This window comes from Tubulanus polymorphus, chromosome 4, assembly GCF_964204645.1.
Source record: "Tubulanus polymorphus chromosome 4, tnTubPoly1.2, whole genome shotgun sequence".
NCBI classification, from domain to species: Eukaryota; Metazoa; Nemertea; class Palaeonemertea; order Tubulaniformes; family Tubulanidae; genus Tubulanus; species Tubulanus polymorphus.
In genome coordinates, this window is record NC_134028.1 from 9,046,941 (window position 1) to 9,073,621 (window position 26,681).

Genomic DNA, 26,681 nt, shown 5'->3' on the forward strand with positions numbered 1-26,681 from the left:
TGGAACAAGTTTATGTTCGTTATATCTGATGAATTGCTTATCCGAGTTCATTAACATGATCAGGTTCCGCTATCTACAGATAAGTATGATGAGATTAAGAAACGTTCATGTTTTTTTAATTACAATTGTCATCCCTGGTATACTGCCCAGTTTACTGATGTTCTGCTCTCAGAAACTAGGGGTCCAGGGACACCATGCCCACTTGGGAAGTGGTTTCAAATGCTCAACAATCTAACAATTTCAATATTCAACGTTTAGGACGGCCATCTTGGGCCCTGGGGGGATTCACATATATCCGAAAGATCAAGGTAATTGATCAAAGCGTCTTCAAAATTTCCCTCAAAAAGTTCAAAAATGTGTAAAAAGTGCTGATTTTGGCGAACAACAATGGCTGCCAGTCGGCCATCTTGATTCTGACAGGGCCAGTTTTTGGGCTGAAGATGTGTCTAGGGTAGATACATGTGTAACCCAAATATCAAGACGTTACCTTGAAGCGTCTTCAAAACTTCCTAAAATAACTGGATTCCGTCTACGGACGGAAACGAACGGACGGACGAAAAGTGAACGCAATAGCCCGCTGGGACTAAAGTCCCAAGTGGGCTAAAAACCTGGCGCGAGGTAGGGATGGTGGATTATTGGAAGCGTATCCAGGGAATGACGTCCTAGTTATAGTGCCTTTTTAATTTGGTTAAGTCGTCATAAATCGTAACATTGCTCAAGACATCATTATAGTCTCAATTGATATCTCGTCTCAATTGATATCTCCAGGCAATTCAATTTTACTAAATGAATGTCATTATTAGGATTAGTCGTTGCCACGATGTTCATTTGACTGTAATAAGGCTCTAAGGACAGCTTAATCCAGAGATGTTTATTATCCAAACTCCCCCATATCCAGTAAGGTGTAAGAAAACTAAAATAAAATTATACATTTACAGTATTTCATACTTTATTTTCGATATACATGTACAAAAAAAATCATAACGATTTCAGTAAAATGCAGAAATTGGTTTGTAATGTGCAGTTTGTTTGATTTATGAGATAGAACTGTTGAATTTAACCGGACGAATTTCTAGATTACGAAGGTTTATCAATGCACAGGTTTGAGTGGAGCTGAATTTAGGCAAAGTGACCAGACAAACTTTTTGACCTTCACGACCTTAAAAAGAAATTGAAACAAACAATGATTAATCATAATACAGTTCGATCTTGTTGGAAGGACATTAAATCATTGTAAAACATGTACTATCCATTATTATTACAATAAACACCTAACTATAATCAATCTGGGGTAATCTGCGGTCTTTGTTCAAGTTTCTTTAGTACCGGTTTTGGATGACAGATCCACTGATAGAAGTTGATGAAACATCTCGCCGGATATGCTAGGGATCACGTTCTTAAGTATACCCATCATGAATTTCAAGGCGAGTTTCAAAAAGGCGAACCATTAGTAAGTTACGGGTCTCAGAATTCAGCCCAACAAATTACCTTTTTTTGGCTCAAAAAGGGAACCGAGAGGACAGCCATCTCGTATCAGATCCAATTTTTCTTGTGATGATAGGCCATAGGGGATACAAGTGCCAATTTTGGTGATCAAAATGGCTGCCAGTCAGCCATCTCGATTCAGATTAGGGCTAGTTTTTGGCCTGCAAATGTGTTTAGGGTAGATACATTTAAAAGCCAAATATCAAGACAATCCAAAGAATCCTACAGATGTACAGACGATAGGACAAACAGATGAGTTAACAACGCAATAGCCCGCTGGGGCTTAAGTCCCAAGTGGGCTAAAAAGGCAGAACAAAAATAGGCACAGTAAGGTACCTTCAAATGTCTTCGATCCGAATTCACTTTGATTTCCAACTACATAAATGTGGGGACATTGACTAATTATGAATGGATCCTCGTCGTAGTAAGGATAACAGCCTACAATAAATCAAGAAAAATGATTAAAATATCACAACTCTGAATATGAAAACACAAAACTAATGAATAGAATGCACAAGCAGACACGTATTTCGCCCAGACACAAAACAGTTATCATAGTGAAATACATTTGTTCAGGACCCAGTTCCATTATTGTTAATTCTTCTTGAGTCTTATAGTAACCAAGAAATGTAGAACTGGATGGGTCATGTGCCCTTGAAACTTTCAACCAAAGTGCCACTCGACTGAGGGTTACGGTTATGAATATGTCTTTCAACCCCATTTTAAAGCTAAATAAGCTACTAGTTTAGGGATATCATTCGAAAATGTAAAATTTCATGTATTTGTATAATTTCATGTATTCAGCTACTCGACTTTCTTAAATGTGTTTTGGTTTCCACATACAAATGACCGTCCATATTTGAATAGAAGAAAAACCCAAAATTATGACGAAAAGCTCTGAGCCATTCTTGACATTTCAACTCAAATGCTATGAGCCATTTTCAAATCATAGTCCACAGCATTTGAGTCAAAACATCATCAAACTAGTAAATTGTGAGTTTTATTACAATCCATTTTGTCCTTTGTTGCATTAAACTTGTCAGACTACGTCGGCTGCCATACTCTACCTAATGTATCTGGAGCAGTAGGAGTCAGGTGACCCCATTTCAAACTTTGTTCCAATATTTCTAACCGGTCATCGAAACTCGTGTACTTGTAAATATCGGATAAACTCTCTCCGGATGAGAATAATATTCTGTTGAAAAAAAAACGAAACAAAATTAATCGTTCAATACATCATTCTAGTATCATCAGTATGATCCGCAGAGCCCAAACTGCTTTTATCATTTCAACGAAATAAAGGGGTTTTATATTCAATGTAGGAATTCAGTCAAAAATTGCCTCTAAAATGGCCACCAGTCAGCGATTTCATTTGTCAGAATCACTGAATATCATCAATAAATTTTGGTTTTCACATTGAAAACGATATAAACTTACTGCACATTATCGATAGAACATTCGTATGGGTTGGTAACGGTGTGTAGAGTAGGGTAACTCATAGCTTGAGGAAACATGCAACGATGCATAGGTTGTTGAGGTAATACATAATTCGCCGGGTCCTGATCACCCGCCATCAAATCCACATCTAACGAACCCTGCGAATAATAAAAACATCCAGAATGTAGCATATGAATGTGGCCGAGTGGTCAAACAAGTGCTACCATAATAGGTGTAGTTTTGGTGGCGACAGCTATGCCAGTTTGAGTTTGGTCATCGGTCAGGTAACAACTCCACATGCAAATTGATACGTTTTTAGAAATAGGCCTATATCAAAAGTTTCCATTTTTGCAGCAACGGTAGAACTCACTTAAATCACTGTGGACTTTTGCTATATATCAATAATTCGAATTTACCGGTAATAAATTCGAAGAAATCTGGGTAGTCCCTAGTAATCTGAATTAAGTGAGTTCTACTGTATCTCTGTGTCATGCCTATGCGGCCAAGCAACTATCTATTTCTCCAGAATGCAGCAAAATATATTCATGTGAAAAGTGAGAAAAATCAACACACGGCGGGAGGATTTGAGCACAGTCACCTGAATACTGATAGCGGCCGTTCATATAGTTCAAAAGCTACATTTTGCTGATTTTCAGCCCAACCCACATATACATGTTATTCCATCTAAAGCATTATGCATGTACGGAGAAGTGGGGTACTTGACGAAAGAAAAAACCCGATGAACATTGGTTTTAAAGTATTTTACATACCACGATTTGAGTAAGAATGTCATCTAAACTCTTAATAGCATCTACGCTACCAGCAGTGGTATGCTTGCTCAGATATTTAGCCTGAAAACAAATAAGAAAAGTTAAGATTCTTCCTGTTCTCTCTCTGTCGTTCCTCCCCTTGCTGCAAATCTCAAAACTGAATTTTTCACCTGTTCAAATTGGCTTTTATTTTTCGTAGTTTTACTCATCGAGTTTCCGAGAATGACCAGACGAACGATTTTAGCCGATTCTCGCTGTTGCTGTTCTTCGCCAAGTTCGCCGGTTAACAAATCTTCGAACAATTCAATACTTAATAAATCGTCGGTTTTACCATTCAGTTCGAAACCCGATACGACAGCCAAATATCTGAAAACAATGTACACATTCTTAGCCATTTGAACAGAACTAGGGTTCTAGGGAAGCAATGCCCACTTGCGAACAGCAATGGCAGCCAGAGTCGGTCATCTCGACTCTGATCAGGCCAGTTTTGCTGCGTATAAACTAAATATAAAATCCTTGAAGCGCCTTCAAAACTTCCCAATTATTCTGTCTACGGAATGAACAGACCAAAAGTTAATGCAATAGCTAGCCCTTAAGTCCCAAGTGGACTTAAAAGAAAGTACCCCTCGGAGTGACTTAACCAAAATTGACTATTGACTAGTTTAATTCAAATTGGTTTATTTCCAATGATTTAATTCAAGAGTCAAATACTCAACTCGGGTGGAACTGCCTAGGTCCTGATGATCACTCAGAGTATGGACTACATATTCAATAAATGCCCATGAAAAGACGTAAGGGGCAAGTTACAATTTCAGTGATTTTGATCAGAGTCAAAAGTCAAATCATCAGCCAGTATTCAACTCAAATGCTATGAGCCATTTTCAAATCATAGTCCATAGGATTTGAGTCAAAACATCATCAAACTAGTAAATTTATTCACAAATTAATCTCGCTTGTTATGAATTTCTTACCGGTCCTTACTGATTTCCGGTAGCGGCGCCTGCGGCGGTAAATCGACGAAACAGTAATCTTCGACTTGAAATTTGCCTTTTTTATCGTCGAGCTCGACGCCTTTAACCGCGATTACGACACCGGTTATAACTCGGCCAAAGTCGACGTCTCCTTCCAATACGATTCTCTGTAATTCGTCTTCCAAAATCAATACGTCCGAGTCGTCCGTATATTTCGTTTGTACGGGTTGAGGTAACAAACCTTGCTGGAAGATTATCATCGTGAAATGATTAGTTTACAGAACTGCGCTCTACATGTATAACACCGGGCTGCCAACCTCTGAAAAGTGCTATCAGTAACAAATTGAATTTTTTTCAGAAACATTCCATTGAAATATGAAAGAAGATGTTCAAATTAATCATTAATGAACAATAATACACTCAGTAACATCTTTCATATTTCTGTATGCATCAAACAAATCTAATCAGTATTTCTCATTATAAGAGTAACAAATACTGAACATCAGGAACAGTTGGCAGCTCTGTATAAGTGCAATGAAAAGTTTATAGAGGTCTGGCACATACTTATAATAAGGCCTAAAAGTAATCTAATTTCTATAGTGCTTTTTTTACTGTGATACAAAGTTCAATGGCATTTTCCATTAAATAGGTATCATTCCCCCCATTTATCAGTCATCTCTCTCTGGGGAGAAGTAACTTCTAAGCAGCTGCAAGATGCTCATCAGACCGAGAACCTATTTTACTGCTGGGTGAAGAGAGGCAACGAGGATAAATGTCTTGGACGGGGACACTTCGGTAATGTACGGGTTCGAACTCACGACCTGGCTTCCTAGAGTCAAACGCTCTAACCACTCGCTCTTTGATCACATGAGGTCATATAGGTTGTTTGCCAAAGTGCTGAGGACTAACCACTAAAAATAATCGGGGGGTTTATAAGCTCCCAGGGTCTGTCATATTTCTGCACAGGTTAAGGTTACAAACCTTGCTGTAAGATTATCAAACTCAAGCATTTTCATTCGATACAAACGTAAAGATTAGTTTATAGCTGCAATCACACAGAGACCTTATGTATCAGCCCTCACCAACCCAATAGCTGAAACTTTCTCAAACTGCTCATTTGAATGTTGCCCCTTTGCCATTTTGGCTCATTCCCAAGATATTCAGAGCGAGCTCTTAAGCGAAATGGGCAAACACTAATGATCCAATTTCCCTTACCTCGGTGCAGAGTTCTTTAAGGATGTTTGGTTTCAAGACCATTTTTTTAAACAAGGTTCCGATGACGACGCACGGCTTTTCTGATTCAAGTTCAAACAATCTTACAATAGAAATGTCTTCACCTGAAAATAATAACATCAATCAATCGTGGAAGGAATCTCACTTGGAATTTCGCTTAGTGAATGGCAAGAGTAAAAGCCTAAATAACGAGTCGAGTAGTACTATATAGGTATCAAGTAAAAGCCTATCATAGATCTTCACGGTTGATAGAACACTATATCCGTGTTGACGCGTGTTGACGCGATGTAGAGAGAATCCCACAATGATAAGAAAAAGTCCGATTTATATTTATACTCACTATTGTTGTTTATAATTACCCTTTGGTTTGCTTCCCTTTAATCTATTTTAGCGTGTAACTGTTTCTACATTATTTTCATTTAGTTTGTATCATCTCTGATTACTTGAATTAGTCTCCTTGTCTCTGGATTGTATATATCTCATAATTTTTGTAGTATCTCATTATTCCTGAAGATGACTATTAGGATATAGTCGAAACGTTGAAATAAACTACTATCTCGAAGTTACATTTTCGGACTTTTTCTTATCATTGTGGAATTCTCTCTATATCATAGATCTTATCTAGTTTGGAAATGAAGTCAAAACTTTTGTTGAACTGAACCCCTAAGTAGTTGCTGGGGTCCCTCGGGCGAATCCCCGTCATAATTTCTCCACCCAAAATACCTCCATCCATTTAAATATCCCACACGCTCACTACTCGATTCCGTTGTTCTAACGCAAAATTTGGATTATTCAACATATTTCAACGGACACTACAGAAGCTGATCTTACCCCATCTGTTTTTAGCGGCCTGCACGACTCTAGGTTTCAACGTGATTAAACGTTGCGAGTAAACGTGCGCGTACTGTCTCTCGTAATTCCGCTGTTTCAATTTAAAACGTTCCGACAGATCTTTATATTCCGCCGTACAACGATCGATGCTCAACTCGTCGTCCATTCTTCTTCAATAACGATCGCTTGAAATAGAAAGAAAGTTGAACAGTTATTCATCGGTTATTATAGGCCTATACAGAATTTCGGAGATAATTTCGAATTAGTTAATTTTTCACTAATTCGCGTTCGTGAACAGATTCAATCATAGAGTTAACCCAATAGACCCCAGAGCATCCGCGACGTTCGAATGGTATCTCCGGTATATATATATATATATGAAGTTGCGGCGTCTGAATTAACTAATTTCGAATTAAGCTTTATTAATTTGAAATTAATTATCACCAACCGGTAATTCGAATCAAAGTTAACCCCCGTTCGTGAAACCGGGCCCAGTTATTATAACGTATAGACCTACGTATGCTTATATGCTTATCATCACTACAGTGGAACCTCGTTATAACGAACTTGGATATAACAATTTACCGGTTATCACAGACCTAGAATTTCATCCCAGGGAGAATATTGATTAATTTCACACTGGATATAATGAACTCGGCCTGCTGCCATACTGGTTATAACGAACAGATTTTTGCTCCCGTGAAGGTCGTTGTAACAATGTTACACTGTACAAGGACGGACAAAAAGACCACAAAATTAATCGCCCTCTTAGGCTGAAGTGGGCAAAAAGGCCTGTACCCGGGATTTCATAATATGTACAAAAACATGTATAATCAATATTTTGAGGGCCAAAAAATAGCGGACACTTTGGTCAGCCAGCCAACCTTCAAAAACTATCCTAAAATTCGACGATCACCGCATTTTTTGTTACAGCTTGGCATCTGGATGCCAAAAAATGCTGTGATCGTCGAATTGTCCCTGATTGGCTGGCTGACTACAATCACAATGTAAGTTTTGATACGGTATCGATTTGAGCCTTCTTAATTTGGTCATACACACTCTCGATTGTGAAATTTTGGCTTAATCAATAATTGACATTGGCGGCTGATTAGTTGCATGCATTATTTTTAACACGTTCGCTGCCGCTGACGAGATAAATCGTCATGGTGGGTGCACCGCAGTTTGCCATGACGAGTTATATCGTCGTCGATTCAATGTCATTTCATAGCGTTATGAATGACCTGGCAGAGGCGAGATAACAGCTAACAATAGTCTGGCAGTATGGAGAGACTAAGATATTATTTATGGGGGTAATTTAAGTCTGGTGCACACTTTTTTCAAAAGAGTCTTCAGAAAGCAATGAATTTTAGCTTCTATTCCGGCCAATACTTAGAGAGAATATATTAACGACATCATTCTATATCATTTTTACAATAAAACCTTTATTGTTTTAGATTTCTATTTGATTTTTCACACTTTTCACTGGCAATGGGGACAAGAAAAAATTGGGAATCGCTTCACCATTGCCATCTCGTCATGTGGTTTTTTATACTAAAATAGATCAGTGTATTGATTTATCAATGTACAAATAGTGCTGGCAGCATATAAATTGTATAATGTCAAAAATTAGCGTTGGCAATGATGACCGGACCTTAAACAGCTAGGTGGCAGCGAACGTGTTAAAGTCCCTGTGTAACTGTAGTAAAATTAAAAAGTAAAAGAACAAATTAATTGAGATGTTTTTGTCAGACGAAGACGACTGATTGATTTTAGTTTGCCTGACAAAAATACACTAATGTCTATTTATTAATGGATGAGACCTGTTTTTCTGGGATATTTTGCTTACTTTTTGGGATACATACCTCATTTATGTCTTAACAGAATGCCAAAAATCGCGGACAACAACTGAATATCCGATATATTTCCAGTTCTGTACCAATTAGATGGATTGGCAAAAAGACTCCTTAAGTCCAGTTGAATGAGAGAAAATCCTCCATTTTGTCAAATTTCTTGGATTTGAACATTGTTACCATGCCTACGCCACCCTGATTTAGTTGTTGAGACCCCACAAGAAAAATAACTTCATTTTGTAGGCATGGTGACAATGTAAAAATTCAAGAAATTTCACAAAATGGAGGATTTTCTCTCTCATTCAACTGGACTTAAGGAGTCTTTTTGCCAATCCATCTAATTGGTACAGAACTGGAAATATATCGGATATTCAGTTGTTGTCCGCGACTTTTGGCATTCTGTTAAGACATAAATGAGGTATGTACCCCAAAAAGTAAGCAAAATATCCAAGAAAAACAGGTCTCATCCATTAATAAATAGACATGATTAGTACAGGCAAGCCATCTACCCCTAGCCCCAACCATTTTTTCGAACACATTTGGCTTAACACGTACGTAGTGTTAGTAGAAGAGAGAGTAGAATGATTATTGACTTAGTGAATTTTAAATCTGTTTAAATCGGTTTCGAACTGTTTCAAGCGGTAATTATTTTGATCTGTATAGGAGTTTGGGGTTCGAATCCCACATTACCGTTCATGTGATTTCATTTTCATTATTAGATTACACAAATCAATATCATGAAATAGGAGCATAAAATTCATAATCGGTGGTGAAAATATGTAATATTAGGCTAAATCAAATTTGAGTTCTATGAAATTCTGTCAACCTTCCTTCCTTAACGTTAGGTCTTGACCGTTCAATAAAACATGCATTCATTATTTTGTCTTTTTGAAACATAGTTAGTAGTCGTGTTCAAGTTCAAGTTCAAATTTATTTCACAGAAAGCATGACAGGCTATGTACACAGGTTGAGAGAAAACAAACAATAAAATTTACAATTTTTTTAAACAAAGCACAATTATAAAAAGAGAGAGAGAGAACAGTAGCTTTCAGTGTGGGCCAAGCAAAGCCTTTAGGCCACTGTCGCAAGCACCCAGGGAAAAAATTAAAAGGAAATGAAGAAATAAAGGGGAAGGAAATGAAAGTTGATGATGTGTTTCTGCTGTGTACACGACGATACAATAATGATAAATAAAGTGATTTCATTTAATTCACTTGAATTGAAAGTGACGTCATCGGGATTTGGGTAGTGCATTTAATCTAAAGCTCAGTCTTCTTTGTCAGTTTGACGCATTTTCCGAATTTCCTCGTCATTTTTTACATATTTACCCGTCGTGCGATCCGCCAGAACCAGGTAATTTTAACTTAATTTTAATTCAATAGTTCGATGATTAGTTTTGACGCGTATTTGATTCAAAGCGTAGAAAGAAAGCGAGGAATTCGTTGATCCGAACTGGCAACCCTTGCCTGGCGCAGGCAGCAGTTCAATAAATTAAAATCAATTAATAATTTATTGGGCACTGTCAAAAAATGTAACGTCAATTTTTTATCGTTGTGTTCGAATGGGTTTTTTGGCATCATAGACAGTAGATAGGCTAAGATAGATAGAATAACAGGTCACGGAGATCTGGCGTGACAGACAAAGGTAATCGCCTAGCGCACGGCACCAATAAAACTTTTTTTCCTGTCCTGTGAAAAACTTTTTTTCATGTTTTTAGCCCACTTGGGACTTTTGTCCCAGTGGGCTATTGCGTTCACTTTTTGTCCGTTCGTCCGTCCGTAGACGGAATCCAGTTATTTTGGGAAGTTTTGAAGACGCTTCGAGGTAATGTCTTGATATTTGGGTTACACATGTATCTACCCTAGACACATCTTCAGCCCAAAAACTGGCCCTGTCAGATTCAAGATGGCTGACTGGCAGCCATTGTTGTTCGCCAAAATCAGCACTTTTTACACATTTTTGAACTTTTTGAGGGAAATTTTGAAGACACCTTGATCAATTACCTTGATCTTTCGGATATATGTGATATCCCCCAGGGCCCATCAGCATAACAAAAATTGGGTCGCTCAGACTCAAGATGGCCGTCCTATGACCTTTTTAGTGCCAAAAAATGTTAATTTTGGTCCAAATTCTGAGTCCTGTAGCTTCCTACTGGTTTATCATTTCTCATTGCAATTTGTGATGGGTATTCTTTGGAAAGGGATGTTTTATACCTGAGACAGGTATTTTTCATCAGCCAATTATGACGCAATTGGCGGCCATCTTGGTGTCAGCAGTACTCATTCGTAAGTGGGAAAAAGTTTTTCCACATTATATTGATACCTAAGCGTATTTTGTTACCACAATCATTTAGAAAATTGTAGCTCATAACGTGTTCTATGATTGTGGTGAGTTTCAAGGTCATTGGTTTTTGTATATGGCCACCAGGGGGCGTTGAATAATGCAATATCTGAGTATTTCTATATTATATTCGTATCAATGCATATTTTGTAACCACAATCAATTGCAAAGTTGTAGCTCATGACATCATCTATAATTGTGGCAAGTTTTAAGGCCATTAGTTATTCTATATGGTCACCAGGGGGCGTTGAATAGTAGAATAACTTAGTATTTCCTTATTATATTGGTACCTAGGCATATTTTGTTACCATGATCAATTACAAAGTTATAGTTCGTGACATGTTCTATGATTATGGTGAGTTTCAAGGTCATTGGGTTTTGAATATAGTCACCAGAGGGCGTTGAATAGTAGAATTACTTAGTATTTCCATATTAAAGTGGTAACGAGGCATATTTTGTTATCACAATCAATTACAAAATCGTAGCTGCTGACATGTTCTATGATTGTGGTGAGTGTCAAAGTCATTGGATTCTGTATATGGTCACCAGGGGGCGTTGAATATTGAAATTGTTAGATTGTTGAGCATTTGGAAACACTTCCCAAGTGGGCATGGTGTCCCTGGACCCCTAGTTTGTTTTGCTGTGTGCGGGGGAGTCTAAACCCAAAATGCCGAACAGAAAAACGTTTTCCACCATTCAAAGCACTGCTTGATTTGCAAAAAGTTTTTGTGTAGTCGAAAACGCGTTTCGTCCCGCGTGCGGTGGGGTTCCTCCTTATTACCGAGATGATGCAATTTATCGAGATCAACCGAGATGACATGAAATATAACATATTTATTTATTCCTTATCGTTGTTAACACTTGAATCATATGGATGCGGTGCGATGGATATTTTGTGTTTTACAAAATATCCACGGCTGAATAACTAATCAGCGAGCAACAATGTATCATATGGCGTTACAAGAATTGATGTGAATAACTGAGTTAATTTTTGTCTCCATTGAACATTTAATCGTTTGCGGGCAAAACATTTTGTGAAAAACGTGTTTTCTGTTTTGGCGAAACAAATATTATGCCGCCTTTATGAAATATAACCACTGATCACAGCTTTTATACTATCATTGATATCAGAGGAGATATTTCATAGCCGTCGCAGGATTCTCACTAACAGTCAGATGCGACGGCCGACGGCTTATTTTGAAAGGACTGTAGGCCTTATTTTAACAGGAAACCGAAATGAATATATCTCAAGAAAGTCACTCTAGAAAATCCACTCTCCAGTTCTAGATATTTCCATGCTAATAATCTTCTTTTTTTTTTCTATTTCCTATCTATAGAGTAATGGACATTGAAGTACCGAGGCTTTCTTCCATGACCGTCGTGCAGTTGAAGAATTTATGTAACTCGCACGGAATTCCAAACAGCGGTAAAAAAGTGGATATTATCGATCGGCTAACTCGACACGAGCTACAACTAAAACAGCAAAAAGGTACGATATCGTTTAACCTTCAGCCAGATAGGCCCCTATTCGTAAAATTTCGAGGGCCCTCTAGCGAGCAACAGTGTTGTAGGCCTACGCGGAGACAGTTCAAGGGGCACTGAAAAAGTATGCTTTTTATATAGGTGATATGTCGAAATAAAGATTTTATCTATACATGATTAATAAATGATCCTACAAAGGTTATTTTCGCTCTCTCCCTTCTCATCCACCTGCCACCTCTCCCAATTCGCCGCATTGGCATTTGTCCCTTTACTGTGTCATAGAATACTGAGAATACTAATCTAAACATTCAGTGGATTCCTCATGGACAAAAAGGAAAGGGTGCAACACATGATGATATGACGAATAGGCAGAATAGGAAGACACCTTGGCCATGTGGCCAAATGGTTCAATTCCATAGTCAACCTTTGACTTGCAACTGTGGAACTTCCTTAAAAAATTCTTTGCTTCCTAAATTCTCTGAATTATCAATTCATGCCAGCTTCATACTAAAATAGATATAGGTTTTCCTTTAATTTTTGCTAAAACAGATGAGGACGTAGTCGAAGAGTCGGATATTCCCATGAAAACTGCGGAAACCGAAGCGGATAAATCAACTGTTGATGCAGAGGTGAAAGTTGAACCGGTTGATGGGTCGGTTAAACCTGATGCTGAATCGGTCAATACTGAGACTGAGCCAGTCGTACCCAAATCAGAATCGACCAATGGGGAACCAGCAGTGGTTAAAGACGAAGCAATGGATACAACCGAATTGCCAGCAACAGCTAATGACGAGAAAAAGGCTGACGATGATGATGTTGATGATGATAAGATATTGGATGAACCGGTGAGTCTGGGAATATGTATCTCCGTAGGTCGAGATGAGTAGCTGTATCACTGCTAGCTGCGATCATTAGATCTAGCTAATTGAGGGTTAAATGAAAACTTCTAAACACCTTTTATGTTTATGTCTTTAGGATGAGATCAAGGCTGATCAAACAGCTGAAGAAACTCATGTAGAAGAAAATACCGAAGTGAAAGGTAATTAAACTGTGATAATCATACCGTCATAGTAGCAGTCGAATCAGCATCCTCCTTGGCACCTTAGTTTCATCTGCTGAAGGGTATTAATACTTAATTCTCATGAATCCTTGTAAAAGAATTTTAACAGTGTAACATTACTGGTGAATCAGTTGAGAATCACAATATCCGTGATAAGACGATGAGTAAAATTTTCAGTGTAAAAACATTTTCAGACTGCCCGAAATATTTCTAATTTTGAAATAAACTTTTTAGATCAATTCGTTTATTGTGGGATTTTTACTCATCTTAACAGTCAATGATCACACGTTATACGTGTACATTGATATACAATACTAACCCTATCAACGGAGTGATTTATAAGAGGGTCCAGTGTGAAATAGAAATTACTCATTGTATCTGGACAATCGCACATGTCTCCGCTGGAAAAAGTTCTGCTGAATGCTGTCCATTTTCTCGCGATATCTTGTCCAAATGTCGTAAAGCTCTTTGAATATACATACCGCAAAAAGTCTTCGAATTCTGCAATGACCGTGTTTGTGTTCTATCGTTTGTACATCAGCTGACGATAATGCAACAGATCCGGCGACCATTGTTGAAAAGAATAAAACTCCGGTGAAGTTAACGTTGGAAGAAAGAATCGCACAGCGTCTCCAGGTAGGCTACAATCTATACTCTATCCCGGTCTTAATCATTTCACGATACCGATATACCGGTAGTTGGCTCTGGTAACTGACAGCGTTAACCCAAAAGAATAGAGCACTAGGACCTGTTTTGCGCATAACGATGATACTAGAAGTGTTTGACGGATAACTTTGTGCAAGACACCATTTTGAGATTTTGATTTATGAAAAAGGAACACTTTGAACTCTGTTATACAATACTCAATGTTTTTTCTTTTTTCTATATTCCTTAGGGAAAGCTAACTGAATTGAAGACTAAACACAATACTGAGTAAGTAATTTCGATTCACATCTTTTTCTAGATGTACTTACGAGAATGGTCTGGTTTTATATAGACGCGGTTGCGATTAAATCCTTATGACAATATTTGTAAAACCTCCTTGGGCCTCCCAGTTTCATGAAAATTTTGACAAAAACATAAATTTCGGTTTAGTTCCTAATTTCCATATCCCCAACATCTGAAACTTCTTGGCCATTTTAAGCTCACCGGCGAATTCTTTCCCAAAAACTAAGGGACTCAATCAGAAAATCTAGAAAGAAGTCAGTGAAAACTCAGGGAGTTTGATTGGGAGACTCAATATTTCGTCGTTTTGATAATTTGATAATTGAGGTCGAGATTCTAAGAGTAATCAGTCAAGAAGTTTTTAACTTGAAAAATGACGAAGTTTAATGCAATGATTATGTATTCCATTTTAGGGAGATAACCGATGCATTGTTGAAAGACTATTTGACCGACGTGATAAAAACAGTAAGCTGTGAAAAACCTGATAAGGAGAAAACCGAGACAGAGAAGCCCGATGATGTCGAGAAACCTAGCGCCGAGATAACAGATTCGGAGAAGACTGACGCGGAAAAAACCGATGCAGAAAAACCCACTGAAGAAAGTGAAGTGAAAGAAGTTGGAGAAATGATCTGTAAACTTTGTCGATTCAAGAGCGATTTAAATGAGAAGGAGGTAATTTATACTAGCGAAACACCGCTTGAATTAGTGGAATTTTCTGCTACAGTCGAATACACTTAATTCGGTTCGGTTTTATCCAGATTTTGGTCTGTTCCGGACAATATTTGTAGTCCGCATGTTCATTGATATACAAGAAAATGGCTTTTAATCTGGATTTCCTGTAAACTGGATTAATTTTGATGGTCCCAAATGATCCGAATTAGCCAGATTCTGTATATTTTTTTGTGGTACAAACTGTCAGTCATAAATTTTTACAGAAAATGGAGACCCACTGCGCCGAAGAGGATCATCAAACTAAGTATGAAGCCTACAAAAAGAAATGTTTAGGTAAAATTGTTTTTGAGGAATACATAGTCGCCCAGGTTATAGATGATAAAAAGCCACCGAGCAAAATTCATGATTTGAAAATTTTCTTTTCAGAAAACAACTGCCTATATAGAGTCTACAATGAATGTGAGGTAAGAAGAATGAAAAACTTGATTATTTGTGTGGCTTTCTGCTACTATATACGGGGCTATAGCCTGACTGAAACATTGCTAATGTTTACTTCAAGGTTTGCTGCAAAGATGTGCCATACATTAATTTTGTGGCTCACGAAGGAAGAGTCAAGCATCTACTGGTAAGAAAGAACTGCAATAGTATTATCAAGTGTTAACAATGAATTGGAGAACTTCCTAATAATATATTGCTCAATTCGAATTCGTTCAAATCGGATATGAAATATCTTTCTTGATACGCATAATTTAATTGATAAGATACCTTGATACATGGCCACAGTTCTCGACTAGATATGGCTTAATCTTTTAAGACTTTTGATGAATTAATTTCCAATGTTTTATCTCTTCTTAAAAAGAGTAAAATCAATTTGAACTGAAGAACCACCGGTGCAGACTCTTAACTGTTTCTAAGAAATTGGTGTATGCTTTCACTGAAATTGAACGTACTTAATCGTTATTGTTTAACCGGAAATGTTTTATTTTCAGATAATGAGCGTTTTGTTGATTTTGTTTTCATTCCATTTCTTTAGATTACTCCCTTATATCTATCCTGCCTACTCGGTCTGCGCAACGGACTGATATGGGAAATATCCCGGTTCTCTGAACGGAGCAACTAAATTTGCTATAACTTAATATCCACTGCTGTTCTTAATGAAGCAGAAAAAAGGCCTCAGTTCAAAGCATTTTTTTTTCTCAAATATCACATGAAATTTGTGTAGGAGAGATGTGTGTGTCTCGCCGCAATCGGCGCTAGATGAAACAACACGCCTGCGCTGGTCTTGTGCCCTTTTTACAGAGTTTACGAAGTTTTCATGAAGCATTTTTTTCTGTTAACTGTACCAGTTACACTGCACATTTTAAAGCTCGCAGTGTAATTAATGCATTGTATGAAGTTGATTTTGTCATCGGCTGAAAGTTAAATGCGCTGTATTTTCTTTTGTTTCTTTTTTAGAATAAAATGTTAACGGAAAACGGAGGTGAGTTGTTCCTAGCCGGGGCTGTGTGTATGAAGCCTTGCCGTTGCCATCAGTTGTACTGATTTATTGCGACGTTTAACTGAAGCGCGTGAAGTTCCCAATTTGGCTGGTGCGCGGCGCTTCAGTCGGTCTCGTCCTCGTCGTCATCGATGTACGATGATGATGATTGACCGTTGTGTGATTGGCAGCTAGGGAACAACTAGGAGCGGACAGTCGATGGAAGGGCATGGAGGGCATTTCGGACCCGCGCCTGAACGTATAACTACGCGATCACGGGTTTTGGTTATTGTTGTTGTTTTTTTTCTTTGTAACCATCTCCCGTGTACCGTCATCAGTATATCATGGCTCGGGTGTCCCGTTTCGTGGTTCATTCAGTCAGAAACGAGTCACGACGCAAGTCGGCGCCACGTCTATCTATTTTATGCACGTCGTTGAGACCGCAGTTTCGATCTGAAAATTCCGGTGCTCGTGGATGGCACGTTTTTTCAAGAGTGAGAAAAAAAGGAAATGCGTTTTTCTGAACGTAGTCGTTGTCGGATATGTTGAAAAGAACGAGATTTAAGTATGCTCGCTTCGAGAAAGCAAGACGCCGAGATAGATCAAACAGAAATGAATGTTTGTTCTGCCGAATTGTTTACGGAAAAACTGTTTACGATTTATTGAGATCAAGTATCTGAAATACACGCTGTGGATATCGAACTTTTCAGGTTTTGGAGAAACGTAGTTTTCTTGAGAGAAAAAAACCGAGTTTTCAGTTGTCTATTTGGCTGTATGCCAATAATGCCTGGTACTACTACGTATATAGATGTTCGAACTGCTGGAACGCAGGCATAATTCGAAATGTGTTCGACTCAGGATTCCTCGTCTGGAGACATTTAGCTACTGCAAAAAATACTATTTTGAAGTAGCTACTAATTCAAAAGTTTGGTAATATCAACCTTACACAAAGCTGTTCTGAGTTCAGCTGCAGGACTCGACTTATGTTCGCCTCGGGATTCCTCGACCCTAAAAGAAAACCAAACTATTCGTGGCTGAATCCCGAGTAAACTGCATATTTGTTTAAATGCAGATGAGTTCGTTTTGAGAATTTGAAAATCAGATCGTACTGATTTTCATTTTTTTCTGTTCTTCAAAGTTTTCCAAGTGAATTATGATGAACTTTAATGTGATTGATTTGTTTCTTGTTTGAATTTAGGTCCGGACGTCGATTGATTCGTTGTGCTAACTGTTTTCGTTCTTTCTTTCTTTTTTTGCGATGCTAATTTTATTTAGTCGCTCCGATGAAACTCGATAAAGCGCAGATCCAGGACGAATACGAAGCTATAAATACCCCTGAGAATCCATTACCAGGTACGAACATTTTTTTGCTGTACAGAAATTGATCAGAGGAATTCAGCTTGAAAGAAAACGATATCTTTTTGCCAACTGCAGCTCAGAAATTGTCGCCTGAAAATCATAAGTATGGAAAAATGAATACTATATACAGTAGAACTCGCTTAATTCGGATCACCTTTTTTTGTCCGAATCAAACAAAATCTGAATAATGTGCTCTCATTTGAATAGAAATAACCTAACCCTAATAAGAGGACTGGAATTTTAGTCCAAAATAAGTGAAAATCCATAAAAAACTGATCCGAAATAAGCGAGTTATACTGTATTGACTATTTCTGAGACATTTTGCTACTGCGGCCCCTCCCTTCTTCGAAATACTATTTCGACGTAGCCACTAATTCGAAAGTTTAGTATGTCAACTTTGAAAAAAGCTGTTCCGAGTTTAACTGCCAACACCTATTTCTGTTAAAGGAGCACGTTGGGTAGTTGAGTTGATCAAAGGAAATGATATGGAATCGTTTTCACTGACGTACATTTGTAAAGCTTGTAACAAAGACAAGAATATGTCACCGGAAGACATGGTAGCTCACATCCAAACTGGAGAGCATAAGATAAATATTCTTGTAAGTATAATGATTCTGTCGGCTTACGTTTCAGAAAGATTCTTTTTACAATACTTTTTCGTAACTCCCTTACATGCAGTGCTCTCAACAATGGAACTATTGAAATATGTTAAACTTTCCATGCTGATAAGCTGCCAATAGTTAACCGCCCCTGTTACTCAGGTACTGACAACCATATTTTCCCCTGACCCACTGAACTATTTTTGAAATATTATGTAACCTTTCCTTTAAAACCACGAAGGCACTGAATTTCCCCCTAACTACACTTGGCTTTCAACCATCCGCGATTGTCATGAACAGTTTCTGAAATACTTTACCTAATCTTGATACATAGATATTCTCAAATCATCCCTGACTGTTAGCGACATTCTGAAATACTTATACACATACGAATTGCCATCTAAATGAAAACGCCCCTCCTGTCTTCTTGATTCTTATGAGCTGTCACTTTCAATGGATCACTGCTTATTCTGGAATACGGGTACTATTGAAAATTCACTTTAACCAGAATCGTGCTACCTATTCCAGAGAATCCAGCGATTTCCAGGATTACTACCAAATTAACTAGAATACTTCAATCGAAACCTCAACCCGCCGAAAGGTTATTTGTCTATTTCTTGTATTACAGAAAAAGATATCAATGAAAGGCTTCAGAGCTGTTGAGGCGATGGTGAATGCGTATAATAAATCGCGACCGAGTGGAACAAGTCCACTTAAACTCAGCGAAGAAACGGTGAACTTTTTCAAAAAGAATCCAGACAAATTCTACAGATCAGAGAAAATCTCGTCATTAGTTTATGCTGGTGGGAAGGAATCGCTGGAAATGGTAATTGAGAATTTATCTTAAGTTTTTGTATTAAAGAAATAAACAAATAGTAATTATTTAGTATTATTATGTTCTCATGGTTTATGGATGTGTCTTTTCAGCACCACAAGGGTGATGAAGACGAAAGAGATATGGAGACTGGAATGAAGAAGAGAAAATCTGAAGATAACAAGGATAGAAGAGGGTTAAAGAAAAACAAAAGAGGTGACCGGCCGACGACCAGTTCTTAACGAACACCCTCGCTTAAGTTTATTGTTTATCATTAGAAAAACTTCTTGGATACAGAAACCTACTGTACATCAAGATGCGCCACATCTAGTAAAACGAAAGTTGTACATATATTATCGTATATTTCAGATTCTGGGAGAAGGGGCCGTGATCAAAACAATGCATCAGGCAGTCCATCCAAATCATCAGTTGCGGTCAAAGATGAAGATGTCGTGGCTAAGATACAAACTCTCGTTAATGAAGATACAAGCGACATAATCGGTAAGAAAATTTGAATGAGCCTAATTTTGAACATAGGTTTCATCTGGATCAATCATTTATATCCATGTATGTACCTATAGACATGATGTCTATAATAATACTAAGATAAGTTATGTATAGAAGTCTTTAGTTTAGCGCAAATGTAGATTTCAACTGCTGTACAATGTGCATTGTTATTGGGAACATTTTATCAATTCAATCAACCTGGCTTATTAAGAATCATGTTTAGGTATTTTTGAAAATCATTGGGTCTTTCCGTACATTACGTAGGTATCCAGTATTTGATTGAGAGACAATTCCCTAATGGAAAAGTTGAATATCATTGTTCCACCTGCCGAAATGATCTGGGAACCGACCAAACAGCTACCATTAAACATTACAGCGGATTTCAACACAAAAAGAATTACCTGGTAAGGAAATTGCTGACTAGTTGCGAATGTATTTGTGGAACATTATTACTTGAACTGGTGTTCGCAGCAAAATCCATATTTGCAGGTCCATTTTCCTGAGAATCTAAATTCTATTCCTGAAAATGATTTTCAAAGTTGGAAAAACTACCTTTAGTCGTAGAAAAGAGTAAATTACCAGTAAATGACTGATAGGATCAGTTATTTGCCAATCTGAAGCAAAATGCATTCTTTTCTGGTCTCCTCTCCTTATCAAGAAAAAGACCTTGGAACATGCTAATTTATATGCCTTGAGTGGTGATCCGTGGGTTGAAGGATGAACAAAAAAGAATTGTTTGCAAAATTTTAGCATGATGCCTTGTATCCTACTGGAGTGGCGCGCCTATCCTTGTTAGTGTCCCCATCCCTTTTAGTGTCAGGTTCTGGTCTTTACATGGATTAAGAGTATTCATCATCATGGCTAGGAACTTCTTCATTTCTGATTTCAGAAAAGGAATAAGAACGTTGAATTCAAGAAGATCGCCGAACTGGACCGGACGCTTCGAGAGGGCGGTAAAACAAAAGACGAAATTCAACAAGAAATCGAAAAGAAAACTCATGAACTTTGTGAAGAATATCTGACAACTGACCGGCCAAAGATCAAGGTTGATCAACAAAATTCTTGTAAGTTGATGGCGCTTTACGTATATGCAAAAGGTTTTCTTGGAATGAGGACCCTGCGGGAACTGTGGCTAGCAAAGATCCGCTAGTGTTCAGGGGCTAGATGCTCAAAAGTTGGTTAGAATTAACTGACAGATCAAACCATTGAAACCAGTGAGTACTGGAGATCTTTAAGGAGACAGTGGCATCATATGACGTAGGGTAAAGTTCAATCGATGTAGCGCATGGACAATGTATACCTGTACACGTTAATACTGGTACATTCGTGTTCATACCATTTCAATATTCAATATCCGACATCTACAAAATTGTCATTACTTACCAATGTCATCTCATTGTCGACTATTATAGTCGAATGACTGTTCGACTCTCGTTTCACGGTCGTTGTATATTTAGTTATTGCCACCCAACCTCTTTATTGAGTGCGGCCACTGGGCTTGTCCAGTGACAATTCCGTGCATTGTCTTAGATATATATCAATATGTACCTGCATGGTCCATGATAGATTCTAGATGAGCTAGATAAATCAAAAGATACATTAGGTAGTGACTGCATTTGGCGATACTAAAGAGCTCATCGTTATGCTGGTATTTCAGTCAGAGGAAACCGCGAAAGAAATTCCGGGAACCAGCAAGCGGCGGGCGGCAGACGTCTGCCTCAGAAACGCGGTCATCAGGATAGCGGTCGTCGCGATGGTGGCGGCGGCGGCGGCGGCGGAAGTGCCAGTCAAGCTAAACGACCGCGCGATAACCAACGACGTAACAACAACAACAACAATAACCGTAACGATGGCAGACGTGACAGGCGCAATGAACGAACCGCTGGTAACCGTGGTGGTAACTGGTCAGTATTATTTTGCAGTCGGTCCTAGTTTGATTCCGAATTCAGCGGAACCTCATGATAAAGATCTCTGATATAACGATTTATCATTTACATAGCGAACTAAGAATTATCTCTGAATATTGAAATTGTTAAATTGTTGAGCATTTTAAACCACTACCCAGGTGGGCATGGTGTCCCTGGACCCCTAGTTCTTAACAATTAATCATTTATGCAACCGACTTAAGGAATTTGATTTCCTATATTTCAGACTTTAACGAATAAAATATTTGTCTGACTTAAGTTTATAAATCCTGCATAGAGAGATTTTGATAGGAAAACAAACTTGAAAATTCCAGATCTAGAAATTCCTTCAGACATTTTCTGACTTGCACAAGTTTTACTGTATTATTTACTTCATCAATAACTAGGTCGATACAATCCATTACACTGTCATTGTTTTATGATTTCAGGGGTAATACTAACAGATGGGTTGCATCACGAGGCCAGACAGGTAATAATTATGGAGGTTAGTACATATATTTGTAGGGACCAACCCATCCTTGGGTATATTTGAAGGGAAAAGGCTAGGGCTCTTCTAAGCCGTCAGGTCAAAGTGCCTATATGAAGGGACAGGGCTAGGGTTATTTTGGCTACCGAGCCAAAGGATCTATCTAAAGTTCTGTAGACACCAAGACCAGGGTGTTATGAGACGAGGCCAGAATATGGGACCATCAGGTCTTTCTCTTGGGGCCAGCTACGAGATGAGACCCGGGTCTGATATGTACTCAGGTTCTAGCTGTTAGGCAAGTGATAGTCTCTTTCTCTATGTACCAGACCTGTGACCCACCGCGCAATAAGCCAAATGTCTATGAACTTGTGTAGGATTTTGCCATATTTAATAATCCCAGGTTCTGTTCTACGTATGTTCACTAAAAAGTCTATATCATGTTTTTATGATGAGCAGGTTATGGAAGAGCGATGGGAGATTTTAATAACAGCCAATACGATACAATGCAGAACTGGAGAGGATTCGGAGGGTAAGTAGACATTACCATATACAGTCGCACACAACAATGGACGAAACTCAAGAGGTTCAGAATCATAACTACTGCACATTAAACCATATGCAATTAGGATGTTTGGGACTAGAACAATCTTGCGATTTTGAACCTTTTCGCTGAAAATTACACCTCAGAAAAAGAAAAGCGCCTGCGCTTTATATGTTGACCTATAACTGTAGACCTCAAGGCATGTATCTCTGTCTTAAGTTGATCTATTTTAGTGTCTCATATGTATACCGGTAGCTTATGCAAATTGTAAATTCAACAGGAATGTGATAGCGTGTTGTTTAATATTTTTGATGCCAACAATGGCCGCTGCCAAACTGACATCCTGGACCAGGTTTTATACATTTCTAACCGGCATTGGCTGTACCTGGAGAGGCATACTTATGCGATCTGGAAATGTTTGAGGGCTAATTTCAATGTTTCTTATGATACCATTAATTATGAAATATTGCTACATACCTGTATTCATCTACTAATAATTCTGTAAGCGTCTTATTCAGTCTTCAAACTAGTTTTGGGTCAATAGGTCAATAGATCCAAAAATATCAATAGTTGACAATTTTCTAACAAACTATGTTATTTTGTTCACAGAAACACTGCAATGGGTGGTAGTGGTGGATACAATGTACATGGTAATCAGGTGAGTGATTTGTTATTCCTTTTATTGTTACCATAGTAGATTAAAACACCTTCGCTGTCATTCTCAATTCTTCTGATTGACAAGGTGGCAATTGTCCAAGTACCGGTATTTATTTCGTTTTCAAAATTATTTCAGTTTCAAATGCAGCAACAACAACAGCAACAGCAGTCGTGGCAGCAACAGCAACAACATCAATCGAGTGGTAAACTGATGAATATGGTCAACGCTATGGTATGTGTAATTCTGTTTCACAAGGTCCTCTTATGCCTCTTCATAGGTCTACTTATGAATGAATGGGCATTTAGTCTTGCATAAAACAGAACTACATAGTGTTCCCCTCGGGCCCCTCAACCTGAGATAACTATGACATATTGTCACGATAACGCAGGGCTAAATCGGTATCAGGACAATTGCCCCCCGGACAACTGCCCCCCAATTTAAATCTTTTTAATCTTAAAGTAACACAGATATTTATTTCAAATTAATTAGACTAAGTGAAGTGAACTAATTCTAGCTAATTACTCTGGGACTGCTTTAAAGTTTTTGATTGGCTAAAGTGACACTAAAACTAATTCCAATAAATCAGCCAACATTAACTAATGCACTAATAAGTGGACTTATTAAGTTTCCTTTAATTTGGCAAGTGAATTATAATTACTGCACACAACATCAGTAATTCTGAATCTTATAAATCTATATTCAATAATATACAAATGAATTTCTAAGTAAAGTATTTAGGTGGTGTTAATCCAAATCAAAAAGGATTTTATTCGGGGCGGGGGGGGGGGCGGCAGTTGTCCGGAGGGCAATTGTCCTAGAATCGGCTAAATCATCACTTATTGCACCCCTGTGTTAACTTTGCCGTTAATTTACCTAATTTTACTTTGTGTTAATTTACCTAATCACTGAACCAATTGATTCCTGTAAGGAAGTTGTGTATGGAAATTAGTTTCTTGGCATCAGCTCGTCACAGGTTTGTTTCTGTTTTTGAATTATATTCACGTTTTCATTTACAGACTAATAACATGGATGAAGATGAAGCGGCGATGATTTTACAAATATCGAGTGCAGTTTCTCAAACTGTCCTACAGGGGAAGAGAAGAGGAGAAGCCCCTCTAGATATACAGGTAACGAACGGGCCGGCCTTTAGATATGTACCGGTCGAAAAAAGGGGGATGACAGAAATTCTCTACTGAAATTAAGCCCAATGCTTACATCCGGATCATAAGATAATATAATCCTTAGTTCTAAAAAATCTGGGGTCATTTGCTCAAAAGTTGGTTAGATTAACTAATGGATAGTTCTCATAATGGCAAATAGAATTGCATTGTCATCACAAATTTATCCGGCAGTTTTCTCCAGCAATTTTTAAGCAACTAGCCCCTTAATTTCAATGCTTCTGGGGGCAGTCACTGGATATAACAAAATGGTTCGCTGAAGTTCGTTGTAACGAGGATTTGCTGTACCACTGTAGATTGCCAAAAAACTTCCATAGCCATTTCTCGGGTAATTTATGATTTATGGTGGGATATTTGTCGGTCTGTTTGTATAAGTTTGGTTTTAAATATTTGATATTTTTTCAGAGTCAGGTACAGACCGCATTAGCCGGACAGAACCAATGGGGTAACAACAGCGGTTACTCGGGGAACCAGGGTGCGTTCTACGGCGGAAATAACCGCGGTCAACAAGTTCAACAGCACCAACAGCAAAACATGAGGTCTGGGTACAATAACCAACAAATAGCACCACCTAGTAACAACTGTTGGAACTTCGATAGTTATAAATAATCAGATAGAAATAAGCCCCGGTAATTTGTTTGCAAGTAAATAAGTCCTTGGTTAATGTGGATGTGACCGTATTTTACCTGTCTTTGTATTTAATCATGTTCTACTATTATCTTAGACGCACTTCCGTTGTAAAGAAACACTATATCTAACGCATGCGTGCGTACGCGATATTAATGGACCCAGCCCAGTTGCACTGTGGTAACATCTCCAGAATGGAACTTATATCTGTAGACCGGTCTTAAACTAAAACTTGGCTAAAACTAAAATGGTTTTAGACAGGTTTCAAGTCGAAATCTCGAACTCAACTGGCATTACCTGTCTTATGTATGTAATCATGTTCTATTGTTAAATTAGATGCATTTTGTTGTAAATAATCACTCTATCTAATGCATGCATGCGTACGCGATATTAATGGACCCAGCCCAGTTCGCTGTGGTCTCCGAAATAGGTCTTATATCTCAAGACCGGTCTTAATTTGTTAAGACTGGCTGATATTAAGATGGTCTTAGGTTTTAAGTCCAAAGCTTGAATGCAACTGGCTGCAACTGGCCCCTGGTTAAGAATTACATCTTATTATAATGTGGATCATTGTTTATTTTTTGTCAGTGCTAGCTTAATGATATACGGGGATTTCGCATGAACATCTTATTAATTTGTTAGAACTCTAGACTCGTTTTATATTTGTAACCTATTTGGTAAAACTATGTCGTGCGTTGTTTCAGTTGATACTCGGCTTATAGAATCGAAATAAAAGTCAAATTTTAATGAAACTATCTTTTTCGTTATGACTTCGTTGATGCGGATTATTTGTCACATTCCGGAGACACTTCAGCTGCGTACATACTAAACTGGTGGAAAGTTTCCATTTTCCTGTCGTTACTCAACGTTCCCATGAACTGCTAGAACTCGGTGAGACAATCGCCCGCCCTGTTGTCGAAGTCGCCGTCGCCACCAATAAAGAAGACAAATTAACCTCATAATGCTTTATTCGGAATTTCACTTATTTCAGAATATAACTACAGTCCCCTGTAGGGTACACCAATACAGAAGAAAGTATAAAATGTTAATCTCTAGTACAGTATTACTCGCTTAATTCGTATCGGTTTTATTCGGATTTTCACTTATTTCGGACTAAGATTACAGTCCCCAATAGGGGATTTCTATTCAAGTGAGAGAACATAATTCGGATTTTGTTTTAATGCGGACAAATTGTCCAGTCCCAGGTGATCCGAATTTAGCGAGATCCACGGATAATGCATTAAAATTGTCTTCATTACGATACATATAGCTATATATACTATGGGATAAATTGAGAGAGCGGGAAGGATAATCTGATTACATCGCTATAAGTACATTGTATTCGCTTTTTTTCGATCCAATATCCGAGATACAAAAGTAAGTCCTAAACGTGATTGCGTTAGGTATTTTTATGATGATAAAATTATGATATGGATGGTAATGGTGTTTGTAAT

General features: G+C 38.0%; 2 protein-coding genes across 6 annotated transcripts; one reads left to right on the forward strand and one right to left on the reverse strand.

Annotated features, from left to right (window-relative positions):
- Positions 1-972: 972 nt before the first annotated feature.
- On the reverse strand, positions 973-10,034 carry LOC141903087 (DNA polymerase delta subunit 2-like). 4 transcript variants are annotated; one of them, XM_074791033.1, is made up of 10 exons: positions 9,906-10,034; positions 6,728-6,912; positions 5,879-6,000; positions 4,664-4,908; positions 3,863-4,058; positions 3,693-3,773; positions 2,923-3,080; positions 2,553-2,680; positions 1,822-1,923; positions 973-1,159 (listed from the first exon to the last, which is right to left on the reverse strand). In XM_074791033.1, exons 2-10 carry the CDS (start codon positions 6,891-6,893, stop codon positions 1,035-1,037), a joined length of 1,323 nt encoding a protein of 440 aa, XP_074647134.1. In that variant the 5' UTR covers positions 6,894-6,912; positions 9,906-10,034; the 3' UTR covers positions 973-1,034. The 4 variants fall into 4 exon arrangements, with proteins under 4 accessions (XP_074647134.1, XP_074647132.1, XP_074647135.1 ...); XM_074791031.1 differs by lacking the exon at positions 9,906-10,034 and adding an exon at positions 9,133-9,213; XM_074791034.1 differs by lacking the exon at positions 9,906-10,034 and adding an exon at positions 8,590-9,000.
- Positions 9,841-25,967, forward strand: LOC141903086 (uncharacterized). Of its 2 annotated transcripts, none has more exons than XM_074791028.1 (25): positions 9,841-9,930; positions 12,255-12,406; positions 12,949-13,244; positions 13,375-13,438; positions 14,001-14,095; positions 14,355-14,392; positions 14,818-15,076; positions 15,340-15,409; positions 15,503-15,540; positions 15,636-15,701; positions 16,532-16,556; positions 17,829-17,906; positions 18,360-18,511; positions 19,140-19,337; positions 19,439-19,541; positions 19,695-19,826; positions 20,097-20,236; positions 20,722-20,896; positions 21,490-21,736; positions 22,186-22,241; positions 22,680-22,752; positions 23,374-23,422; positions 23,558-23,653; positions 24,439-24,549; positions 25,006-25,967. In XM_074791028.1, the coding sequence occupies exons 2-25, from the start codon at positions 12,259-12,261 to the stop codon at positions 25,207-25,209; spliced, it is 2,913 nt and encodes a 970-aa protein (XP_074647129.1). In that variant the 5' UTR covers positions 9,841-9,930; positions 12,255-12,258; the 3' UTR covers positions 25,210-25,967. The 2 variants fall into 2 exon arrangements, with proteins under 2 accessions (XP_074647129.1, XP_074647130.1); XM_074791029.1 differs by having other exon boundaries at positions 22,186-22,226.
- Positions 25,968-26,681: the final 714 nt, after the last annotated feature.